The 12888-nt window shown below is 34.9% G+C and overlaps 1 protein-coding gene across 5 annotated transcripts in view; it reads left to right on the top strand.

The window, feature by feature from the left end:
* LOC113093152 (zinc finger MYND domain-containing protein 19-like) overlaps positions 1 to 12888 on the top strand; it is an 81838-nt gene that overhangs the window by 18734 nt on the left and 50216 nt on the right. The window contains exon 7 of one of the 5 annotated variants that reach the window (XM_026259007.1): positions 559 to 609. The exons of the other annotated variants lie outside the window; for them this stretch is intronic. Within the exon in view, the coding sequence (XP_026114792.1) occupies positions 559 to 600 (42 nt within the window). The 3' untranslated portion in view covers positions 601 to 609. Of the gene's footprint in view, positions 1 to 558; positions 610 to 12888 lie in introns of those variants that run through there. 5 annotated transcript variants of the gene reach the window in all.

Raw genomic sequence — 12888 nt, 5'->3', positions numbered from 1 at the left:
GCGCCACAGGATAAATACTAAATACTTCAAGAAATATTCAGAGACAAAGCAGTTCAGTAGTCCTATCATACACTTTATCTCAAGTCTTGATGATTTATTACCCTGATTTATGGCCTGATTTATGGCCGTACAGTCCGTGTAGATTGACAGGTAGTCAGAAGTGTGCATGGTCAGTTTGGATTGATTTATGACTATATGGCCTGTCAGTCAAAGCGGTTGCCATGCCACTGGGTCCTGTGACCCTTGATTGACATGGCAGAGGTGTGTAAATCAAAAGATCAAAGAGATCTCAGATTTGACTTGTGTTGTGTTTATTACTGGATATATGATGGTTGTGTCGGTTACCAGAGCAGTGGGGGATTTCTTATGATGGCTGTATCTGTAACCAGAGCTGTGGGGGGTTTCTGTGAAGTTCCTTTCTGGCTTGTTGTTCACACCTAAAGACAGTGGGAGGTGTTTGGGTTCTTCCTGGGAAAAAAAAATGGCTGTGCAAAAGTGAGGGTTTTGACGTCTTGACAGGATCTATGTTTGTTTGATCTATATGGTGTTGATACCTAGGCACCGACGGGCCACATGCTCCCCGTCTACAAACACATTTGAAAAGGAGGACGATGTCTGGTGTCTTTCCAGGTGAGAATTTCAAAGAGTGAGAGAGACAATTATCTAAATCATCAACTAACCAAGCCGCTGAAGAGATAAATAATTGAATGTTATCTGGAATTAATAAAATCAAACAGGCATTCATTAATGTTAAGAAAATACTATCCATAATATGTGATGTGTAAAAGGAGTTGAAATCTCACGCTAATTTTAAAACCGACTTTAAACACACACACACACACACACACACACAAATTGGTTTTCCATGTTCTATGGGACATTACGTAGACGGAATGCTTTTTTAGACTCTACAAATTGTATTTTGCATCACCAAACATCAACCTTACACTTAAACCTACCCCTTACAGAAAATTTCGTTAATTTTAAGATTTTCAAAAACACTTCATTCTGTATGATTTATAAACTTGTTTCCTCACAGGGACAAAAACAATGCCCAAGGATTTTGGATATTGCCATCATTGTTCCCCATAACATGGGGTATACCTGAACCACACAAACACACACACAGACACACACACAGTAAAACTGAGTAAACTAAATTTTATTTATGAGCAAATTCGTATTTGTTGTTTTTACTTTGTGTTATGTAAGAAATGTTTTCATTTAATAATCAAACCTGTAGAATGTGTAATGTAAATGAACAAATATACATTTAGCTTAAACTCAGTAAAATAATTACACCTACCATTTTAAACATGTTTAAAAGATTACACATTGTGTGTCACTAAAGCAAGGCACACTGTCTATTGTCTTAAAAAAAAAATTAAATAACCTGATGACCAGCATTGTTTCTTTAGATCATTTATGCACACAAGTGCTTTTTTCACACGACTAGAAAACTCTTTGGATGTGTTTGGCAAACATCATTTCTACATCTTAAATGCATGACTGAACTTTTCTCATTCGACAGAAATACTATTTTCTAATTATGTACCCGGCCTTGGTGCAAATGTTCTTACCTAGAACAGAAAACATACACTTTGACTATTTGACTTTTTTGTAGGCATCATGTAATGTTAAATGGTTTACAAAAAAAAATTTAGCACCAGCAGCTGTGATTTTCAAAATGAAAGAAATGTACAAGCTAAGGATGTTTCAACTATTATCATCATTTCCTTTTGACTCTGATAAACTGGTAATGAATTTTCTATGCAAGTGACACGATATACAGTTCTCATACTTTGTGTAGATAGCTGTGCTAAAACATTTATGACTATTTTTGCATGCCAGCAGATTATGTCAAGGGTGTTTCACATCTAAGAATCACAATGTTTTTTTAAATTACATTTTTCTTGCACCTCAAGATTTAGCCATATCAAGATTTTGGACGGCCGTTCACAATTTGTTTGTTGGACTGTACGTTTTTAGGTGATCTCTGTGTGGTGTCATCATAATAGGAATAAATGAAAATTAAGAAATTAAGTTACAGTTTTTCTCTTCGAGATATTTCTTTTAGTGCAACTTTGTGTCTGTCCAAAAAGTGTGATCACATGAAGCATCGACACAACAAAAAATTAAGTCTAGCTGTTTTACACTTAAAACTATTACAACCTAAACAAATGAAACGGTTCCACTGAAAGATGCCCACTCGTTTAAGTTTGAGCATGTTAAAGTTTCCACACTCCTGTGTAGAGATAAATTTTATCCATAACCTTTTGTGTATTCACGTGACCAAATCACTAAGAAAGAGAGTATAGCAAGAAAGCAAATGTTTACAATGCATATAAAATTCAGAATACAATTGTTAAAAAAAATTATGTTGATTTGTAAATGGTATTTTTATTAATCCACTAGATTAAGTCATCTTGTTCAGATAGCAGATGAAACCATTCACATTTTGTTTGTTTGGCCGTTTTTGTTTGAAGACTCCTGTAAGTTCATGCTAACTCTCGCGTGGGAAAGAGAGCAGGGTGAGCACATCCTATACATTTAAGAAAAAGTATTAAACATTTGACCAAACTTTTTAATTATTTTGACAAAACACAACAACATTAAAGAATGTTATCCGTTCCTATGGCCCTCTTCTTTGACTCAAATGAAGCAACATCTCTGGTGTACGTAAGCATCTACAATGTGTGTATGTGCTAAACATCTGTTTCTCCACTTCTGCCAGATTTGTTAGATGGCCTTTTGTTGTAATACAGACACATTTGAGAACTATGATGTTCTCACTTTTGTAATGGTTATAGAAAAATTCAAACATAACTTTTGCATACGGAGCGAAACTGACTAAAAAATCACTGAATTAAAAAATGCAAAAGTGTGTACGGCATTTGGCAAAACAGGATTTTAGCTGTAATGAGCACATAAGACAAAAATTGTCAATGTGTGACTTGTAAATATATTCTATTTTATTTTATTTATTTATTTTTACCAGAGATAGTCGACTGATCTGTTTACATGTTGTTTTGCCGTTTTCTGATGAAGAGTTTTCTCTGACTGTGGTCAAACATACAGTGCCTGTTCATAGGAATTTTTACAGCATAACTACAGCATAAAAATATCGCCCCTACATCTAGAGCTCTTGTTCATATAGCTGATGATTATGTTCACATTTTTATTTGTCGTACTCATTAGTTTCAACATTTCTACTGGGCATTAAAGAGTAGGCCTATGTGTACTCCCTTTATGTCAGAAGCATTAACATCTACTGTGTGCTAAGAATTTTCTGCTTTCTCCACTTTTGGTGGATTTACTAGAGGGACTATGTGACCTTGTTGTAATGTGATTACGTTTAAGATCCATATGATTGCACTAAACCCCCTTGAATAGGTTATAGACATCCTTGTTTATACAGGAAATGTTTCCACAACAGAAATATGTATCAGAATAACAAATACCTAATTTGAAAATATGAAATCCTCTCTCCTAAACTATTGTGAAAACTATTAATGTTGATCCGGCCCACCAGCCGTGTATCTTTTTCATTGTTTTTTAGATAAAGACTATTCTCAGAGTTTGGTAAACAGGCAAAAACATGAACAAAATGTAGTACAAGATGATTAAATGATTGTCAAGAGACTGTTTAAACTGAGATTGTGATGCACTTTAGAGCTTTTTCTGGTCTACCAGTGTCACAAAGACACAAAATTTTCAATCAACTTGAAAATGAGTCCTGCCATTTTCTGTTCTGACTGTTACACTTAATACAAACCCGTTTATTACACTTAAAGTTAGACATTAAAAGTCATGGATGCCACACGAACTATTTCCTTTCTCTGTTTCTCTAAACATCACACTAAATAAACCAGAGATCACATGTAGAAAGAATTCATTGAAAGGGGCATGTTTTAGTCCATTTTAGATGGTCTGCACCAACACATGTTTTAGATGTTTTAGGTATTCATCAGACTAACAGGTTTGATTCGGGAAACACACACAACTGGAACTGAGTGTTGTCATGTCTTTATAATTGATCTGCTTTTACTTTTAAAACAACACAGTGTGAAATTATGGTCTTCGACAGCATGGGCCCCTGAAATGTTGTAGTATATCTTTGTTTTCACAAAATATCTAAACATTTATCTATCTTAAAATATTAGTTATTACGTGTTTACAAAGTTGTCATGTCTGACGTTTACATTTTTAAGAACATCTGATATAGTTTATCATCTTTTAAATTTTATAACGTATATTTCACCAAACCTTGACGCCTGAAAAACGGGTTTAGCATCAGTCCACATTTCAGTTGTTAGCCAGAAAATGCAAGTGAGCCGAGATTTCATTACTGAGATTATCTACATGATGTGAAACTAGCTCACAGTTACATTAGAGTTTTGGGGTTCTAGTTTATTTTGAATAGTGTTTGTTACTGTTCCACATGTTTAACACCACATTACTCCATTGTGAAGATATGTACTGTATAAAAAGTTTTTCACTGTAGTAGTCCAACTCTGAAACCAGACCAAACAAAAATGAGCTTGAGCCTTAGTTGTAGCAGAATTAAAATGTTTTCTTTTTATCTTTCCATGATTTGTGCGGGTTGTTCTGAACCACGGTTTCATTTTTAACATCACAATTCATATTGTATTGTCCTGTATGATTGTAAAGAGTTTTGTGTGTGTCAGTCTCTGGATTTTTTTTTTTTTTTGCAAACAGAACTGCTGTAATGTTAGCGAGCTCTTTGTGTTGTCTGCTTTACTGTGTTTATATACGTCAGATTTCTTTAAATTTGCTTGATTAAAGTATTTAACACAGTTTTGGGTAATGTGAGTGTGTGTGAATATAGAGGATCTTTACAAATATTTTTTCTTGAAATATCCATCTAACACTCTGAACCAAGACTGCTTCTTTTAAATATAACATTAACACATTCATAATAATTATAGTTCTCGGCCGATTTGTACATTATTAAATTATATTAGTGGTCATCACAAACTTAAGGTGTAAACAAAAGTACCTTGCAACAGTGTGCTTTAGATTTACTAGAAAGATCATTTGAATGCTTTGGTCGCAAGGAAAACATACATTGTTTAAGAGAAAATAATCTCACTGAATGTGCTAAAGCATCCAATGTTTTAAGACTACTGAAGGTGTCACATCCTTGTTTGTTTCACACCTGTGGGCTCCTACCTACATTCCAAGTGTGATATTTAAAAAAGGTTTAGGGGCATATAGTTAACCACAGAAGACTTTCTGCATGCTCCTGTTACAATGACTGCCGCAGCTCCAAACAGTCCTGAAACATCTAGAAGAATTATGTGTGACACACTGCCAAGAAGTTCTGCTGAAATGAGAGAGGAGCTGACTTTTGTACCAAGGAAAAAATCAAGGGAAGAGCATAAGAAAAGTTCTCATTGAAGATGAAGATTTTGTGAAACAAGATTTCACTGTGTCATATGATCGTGTGGGGAGATTTGTGTTTGACAGAGTTGCAGATTGTGAAGCTCTACGTTTTGGAATCTTATGAAGAATATACATCCGAATGCACCTACCTGCTTTTGACCGCCGTAGACTGGGCATACTTCTACAATCAAATTTGGAGAACCTTTAATATGGATGAAAAAATCTAGTACATTTTCCAATGGGATGGTACAACGCCTGGTATGCGGTACTATGCGAGAAAGCCACCAGACTACATATCTATAGCATCCTGTTGGAACAAAACGCTTCATGACCAGAATTATCTCATGCAGATAAATAAACGTTGGGAGGACTTTGAAACAAACTTTGACTCTGATGAGTCTGATCGTGACTGGCCCCTTCCTGAGGTCAACTCTTACGAATGCTGCAAAAAGAGACTATATTTTGAGCAATGTGACATACCCATGTTGAACACAATTTTTTCAATCATAAACAAGCTGTTTCAGTCAATTTAAATTTATTTTAAAACCGAATGATCAGTCAGATAATAGTGTATTCGGTATAACAAACCTGAACAATGATGTTGTAATGTTTCTTTTTCAGTGTTTACTCACCCTTTTATGTGTTCCTTGCTCTATGTTTTATAAATGGCTGTTGGATTAAGTTTTCCCAAGCCACAATACATTACCGTTACTTGAAACAAGTGTCTTAACAAAAATCCTAATAAACCTCGTAATCTTTAATCCAAATATCTTCCAGTGAAAATGACATAATTCTCTTTGGTGACATAAGCTAGGCTTCGCCGGTCAAAACACATCCCTAATTAGGCCCCTTCACCCTCCTCCACTTTTAGAGTGCAACACCCCCATCTCAACAACCAACCAAGCAACATTTGAAACGTAGAAACAAGACCACCTTTTTTTTTTGTTAAAATGTACAGAAGATCCACCACTACTTCTTCGTGACTATGGCTAGTCTTTTTCCCCTGTGAGCGGCTGACCTCATAAACTCTGCAGTTATCGCAGGTTTTCCTAGATCTGCGAACAAGGGGTTTTACAGAACGGTCAACTGGGCTACTGCAACATCTTGTTGATCAAAACATTATCTACATGGACTGACAGAATCAGCTTCAACAATCAAATTTGTCTGAAACTGATGCACTCTCTAATTTTTCAAATAATAAGGCTTCGACGGATCTGAACCATAAACCAGAAATTGAAACTGAAATTGCACAAGGCCTGGATCGTCGTGGATTAATTACAGTCAGTCCGGATTCTGGCAAATGGTGACAGCATTCTACAGTATATTGGTTAAGGTACAGAGTCTATCTCTTGAATTAAAATCTGAAAAGGATGTCTGACGCTGGGCAAAAGCAGATGGATTGCAACTGGAGTTCTGGTGCCACTACGGATGATCAGATGAAGTGTGACTGCACCCTGGGTGAAGCGTGTCATGTAACAGACTACGTAGACACTATGTTTAAACAGCATTACCGAGAACAAATGATCAAACTGATGCATGCTGTCATAGAGAATCCAAATCATGATTGTACCGGGGATACCAAGTGTGTAAAAAATCTTAAGAATGAAATGAATGTTGTAAGAAGCCTGAAAAATAACCCATGGCCTGATTTGACTAGTATGTTTATTACCAGTAAAGAATCAGTCTGTGTAACGACTAGAAAAGTTCTGGATGTGGTGTCTGAATGTGACGATGAGATGGACATTAACGAGGTTCTCTGTCTGTGTACATGTGTAACAGATTTATGTACATTGTTGGTTTCAAAAAATTATGGTTCCATGACATGTGAGATTGTTCAAACTTACGTCAACTACATTCTAGAACAAAACATGCTGGCCTGTAGAGATTTTCTTTTCTGGCTAGACCACCTGTAACGTCATTATTACTGTTTGTTAGTAATGCCAATTTGACCATTTTCTTCACTACTTCAGCGTATGAATGTATATTCAAAAATGTATTGTTGAAATAAAATGTTGAATCACATTTTAATCTTTCGTGGTTTATAAAACAATGGGCCTGAGCTCATGGAAAATGTGTTAATGTTATATTTAAAAGAAGCAGTCTTGGTTCAGAGTGTTAGATGGATATTTCAAGAAAAAATATTTGTAAAGATCCTCTATATTCACACACACTCACATTACCCAAAACTGTGTTAAATACTTTAATCAAGCAAATTTAAAGAAATCTGACATATATAAACACAGTAAAGCAGACAACACAAAGAGCTCGCTAACATTACAGCAGTTCTGTTTGCAAAAAAAAAAAAAAATCCAGAGACGGACACACACAAAACTCTTTACAATCATACAGGACAATACAATACGATTGTGATGTTTAAAATGAAACCATGGTTCAGAACAACACGCACAAATCATGGAAAGATAAAAAGAAAACATTTTAATTCTGCTACAACTAAGACTCAAGCTCATTTTTGTTTGGTCTGGTTTCAGAGTTGGACTACTACAGTGAAAAACTTTTTATACAGTACATATCTTCACAATGGAGTAATGTGGTGTTAAACATGTGGAACAGTAACAAACACTATTCAACATAAACTAGAACCCCAAAACTCTAATGTAACTGTGAGCTAGTTTCACATCATGTAGATAATCTCAGTAATGAAATCTCGGCTCTCTTGCATTTTCTGGCTAACAACTGAAATGTGGACTGATGCTAAACCCGTTTTTCAGGCGTCAAGGTTTGGTGAACTATACGTTATAAAATTTAAAAGATGATAAACTATATCAGATGTTCTTAAAAATGTAAACGTCAGACATGACAACTTTGTAAACACGTAATAACTAATATTTTAAGATGGATAAATGTTTAGATATTTTGTGAAAACAAAGATATACTACAATATTTCAGGGGCCCATGCTGTCGAAGACCATAATTTCACACTGTGTTGTTTTAAAAGTAAAAGTAGATCAATTATAAACACATGACAACACTCAGTTCCAGTTGTGTGTGTTTCCCAAATCAAAGCTGTTAGTCTGATGAATACCTAAAACATCTAAAACATGTGTTGGTGCAGACCATCTAAAATGGACTAAAATAGCCCCCTTCACTGAATTCTTTCTACATGTGATCTCTTGTTTATTTAGTGTGATGTTTAGAGAAACAGAGAAAGGAAATAGTTCCTGTGGCATCCATGACTTTTAATGTCTAACTTTAAGTGTAATAGACGGGTTTGTATTAAGTGTAACAGTCAGAACAGAAAATGGCAGGACTCATTTTCAAGTTGATTGAAAATTTTGTGTCTTTGTGACACTGGTAGACCAGAAAAAGCTCTAAAGTGCATCACAGTCTCAGTTTAAACAGTCTCTTGACAATCATTTAATCATCTTGTACTCTATTTTGTTCATGTTTTTGCCTGTTTGACAAAACTCTGAGAATAGTCTTTATCTAAAAACAATGAAAAAGATACACGGCTGGTGGGCCGGATCAACATTAAAAGTGTTCACAATAGTTTAGAAGAGAGGATTTCATATTTTCAAATTAGGTATTTGTTATTCTGATACATATTTCTGTTGTGGAAACATTTCCTGTATAAAAGAGTATGTCTAGAACCTATTCAAGGGGGTTTAGTGCAATCATATGGATCTTAAACGTAATCACATTACAACAAGGTCACATAGTCCCTCTAGCAAATCCACCAAAAGTGGAGAAAGCAGAAAATTCTTAGCACACAGTAGATGTTAATGCTTCTGACATAAAGGGAGTACACATAGGCCTACTCTTTAATGTCCAGTAGAAATGTTGAAACTAACGAGTACGACAAATAAAAATGTGAACATCATCATCAGCTATATGAACAAGAGCTCTAGATGTAGGGGAAATATTTTTTTGCTGTAGTTATGCTGTAAAAATTCCTATGAACAGGCACTGTATGTTTGACCACAGTCAGAGAAAACTCTTCATCAGAAAACGGCAAAACAACATGTAAACAGATCAGTCGACTATCTCTGGTAAAAATAAATAAATAAATAAAATAAAATAGAATATATTTACAAGTCACACATTGACAATTTTTGTCTTATGTGCTCATTACAGCTAAAATCCTGTTTTGCCAAATGCCGTACACACTTTTGCATTTTTTAATTCAGTGATTTTTTAGTCAGTTTTGCTCCGTATGCAAAAGTTTTGTTTGAATTTTTCTATAACCATTACAAAAGTGAGAACATCATAGTTCTCAAATGTGTCTGTATTACAACAAAAGCCCATCTAACAAATCTGGCAGAAGTGGAGAAACAGATGTTTAGCACATACACACATAGATGCTTACGTAAACCAGAGATGTTGCTTCATTTGAGTCAAAGAAGATGGCCATAGGAACGGATAACATTATTTAATGTTGTTGTGTTTTGTCAAAATAATAAAAAAGTTTGGTCAAATATTTAATACTTTTTCTTAAATGAATAGGATGTGCTCACCCTGCTCTCTTTCCCACGCGAGAGTTAGCATGAACTTACAGGAGTCTTCAAACAAAAACGGCCAAACAAACAAAATGTGAATGGTTTCATCTGCTATCTGAACAAGATGACTTAATCTAGTGTATTAATAAAAATACCATTTACAGATCAGCATAATTTTTTTAACAATTGTATTCTGAATTTTATATGCATTGTAAACATTTGCTTTCTTGCTATACTCTCTTTCTTAGTGATTTGGTCACGTGAAAACACAAAAGGTTATGGATAAAATTTATCTCTACACAGGAGTGTGGAAACTTTAACATGCTCAAACTTAAACGAGTGGGCATCTTTCAGTGGAACCGTTTCATTTGTTTAGGTTGTAATAGTTTTAAGTGTAAAACAGCTAGACTTAATTTTTTGTTGTGTCGATGCTTCATGTGATCACACTTTTTGGACAGACACAAAGTTGTACTAAAAGAAATATCTCGAAGAGAAAAACTGTAACTTAATTTCTTAATTTTCATTTATTCCTATTATGAAGACACCACACAGAGATCACCTAAAAACGTACAGTCCAACAAACAAATTTTGAACGGCCGTCCAAAATCTTGATATGGCTAAATCTTGAGGTGTAAGAAAATGTCATTTAAAAAACATTGTGATTCTTAGATGTGAAACACCCTTGACATAATCTGCTGGCATGCAAAAATAGTCATAAATGTTTTAGCACAGCTATCTACACAAATAGTATGAGAACTGTATATCGTGTCACTTGCATAGAAAATTCATTACCAGTTTATCAGAGTCAAAAGGAAATGATGATAATAGTTGAAACATCCTTAGCTTGTACATTTCTTTCATTTTGAAAATCACAGCTGCTGGTGCTAAAAAAAAATTTGTAAACCATTTAACATTACATGATGCCTACAAAATAGTCAAATAGTCAAAGTGTATGTTTTCTGTTCTAGGTAAGAACATTTACACCAAGTGTTATAGGCCGGGGAAATAATTAGAAAATAGTATTTCTGTCGAATGAGAAAAGTTCAGTCATGCATTTAAGATGTAGAAATGATGTTTTTGCCAAACACATCCAAAGAGTTTTCTACTCGTGCGAAAAAAGCACTTGTGTGCATAAATGATCTAAAGAAACAATGCTGGTCATCAGGTTATTTAAACATTTTTTAAGACAATAGACAATGTGCCTTGCTTTAGTGACACGCAATGTGTAATCTTTTAAACATGTTTAAAATGGTAGGTGTAATTATTTTACTGAGTTTAAGCTAAATGTATATTTGTTCATTTACAGTACACATACTACAGGTTAGATTATTAAATTAAAACATTTCTTACATAACACAAAAAACAAATACGAATTTGCTCATAAATAAAATTTAGTTTACTCAGTTTTACTGTGTGTGTGTGTGTGTGTGTGTGTTTGTGTGGTTCAGGTATACCCCATGTTATGGGGAACAATGATGGCAATATCCAAAATCCTTGGGGTTTGTTTTTGTCCCTGTGAGGAAACAAGTTTGTAAATCATACAGAATGAAGTGTTTTTGAAAATCTTAAAATTAACGAAATTTTCTGTAAGGGGTAGGTTTAAGTGTAAGGTTGGTGTATGGTGATGCAAAATACAATTTGTACAGTCTAAAAAAGCATTACGTCTACGGGATGTCCCATAGAACATGGAAAACCAATTTGTGTGTGTGTGTGTGTGTGTGTGTGTGTGTGTGTGTGTGCGTGCGTGCGTGCGTGTGTGTGTGTGTGTTTAAAGTCGGTTTTAAAATTAGCGTTAGATTTCAACTCCTTTTACACATCACATATTATGGATAGTATTTTCTTAACATTAAGGAATGCCTGTTTGATTTTATTAATTCCAGATAACATTCAATTATTTATCTCTTCAGCGGCTTGGTTAGTTGATGATTTAGATAATTGTCTCTCTCACTCTTTGAAATTCTCACCTGGAAAGACACCAGGCATCGTCCTCCTTTTCAAATGTGTTTGTAGACGGGGAGCATGTGGCCTGTCGGTGCCTAGGTATCAACACCATATAGAGCAAACAAACATTGATCCTGTCAAGACGTCAAAACCCTCACTTTTGCACAGCCATTTTTTTTTTCCCCAGGAAGAACCCAAACACCTCCCCACTGTCTTTAGGTGTGAACAACAGGACTTCACAGAAACCCTCTCACAGCTCTGGTTACAGATACAACCATCATAAGAAACCCCCCACTGCTCTGGTAACAGATACAACCATCATATATCCAGTAATAAACACAACACAAGTCAAATCTGAGATCTCTTTGATCTTTTGATTTACACACCTCTGCCATGTCAATCAAGGGTCACAGGACCCAGTGGCATGGCAACCGCTTTGACTGACAGGCCATATAGTCATAAATCAATCCAAACTGACCATGCACACTTCTGAATACCTGTCAATCTACACTGACTGTACGGCCATAAATCAGGCCATAAATCAGGGTCATAAATCATCAAGACTTGAGATAAAGTGTATGATAGGACTACTCAGTTCATATGTCTTAAGTAAAAGTAAAGAGTTGGAAAAAAATCGGATGTGTATCATTATAATGGATGCGTTTGTCTCTTAAGGCGACCGCGCCTAATTTACTAGCTCTGCTGCAGTGTCTTTAATGAAAGTAAATCAATCACTGCTCTTGATTGAATTACCTTGTAGTACAAGAATTTATCCAAAGTCAATCCAAAAATCAGATAGAATTGTTTTACTAGTGGGTGCAGGCCACTAGTTCATTTATGTAAGTATGGCAAAATAGTGATCTGTGAAATATTATACCCAAAAATTCTTTATACTGTAGGCTACCAGTGAAATTGATAAAAAAAAATAATAATAATTAGGGACCTGACCATGTTTTGCTTAAGTGTTTCTTTCTTTAATTGCTAATGCAACTTTTACACACCACAGACTGAACCAAATTAAGCATTGCTTGCTTATTAACTGTTCAACAAAGTATTGATAGTTGTGTAAATTGTCATACTGACAGCT

The sequence above is a fragment of the Carassius auratus genome, unplaced genomic scaffold, assembly GCF_003368295.1.
Source record: "Carassius auratus strain Wakin unplaced genomic scaffold, ASM336829v1 scaf_tig00214900, whole genome shotgun sequence".
In the NCBI taxonomy this organism is placed as follows: domain Eukaryota; kingdom Metazoa; phylum Chordata; class Actinopteri; order Cypriniformes; family Cyprinidae; genus Carassius; species Carassius auratus.
This window is presented reverse-complemented; position numbering and strand designations above follow the sequence as displayed.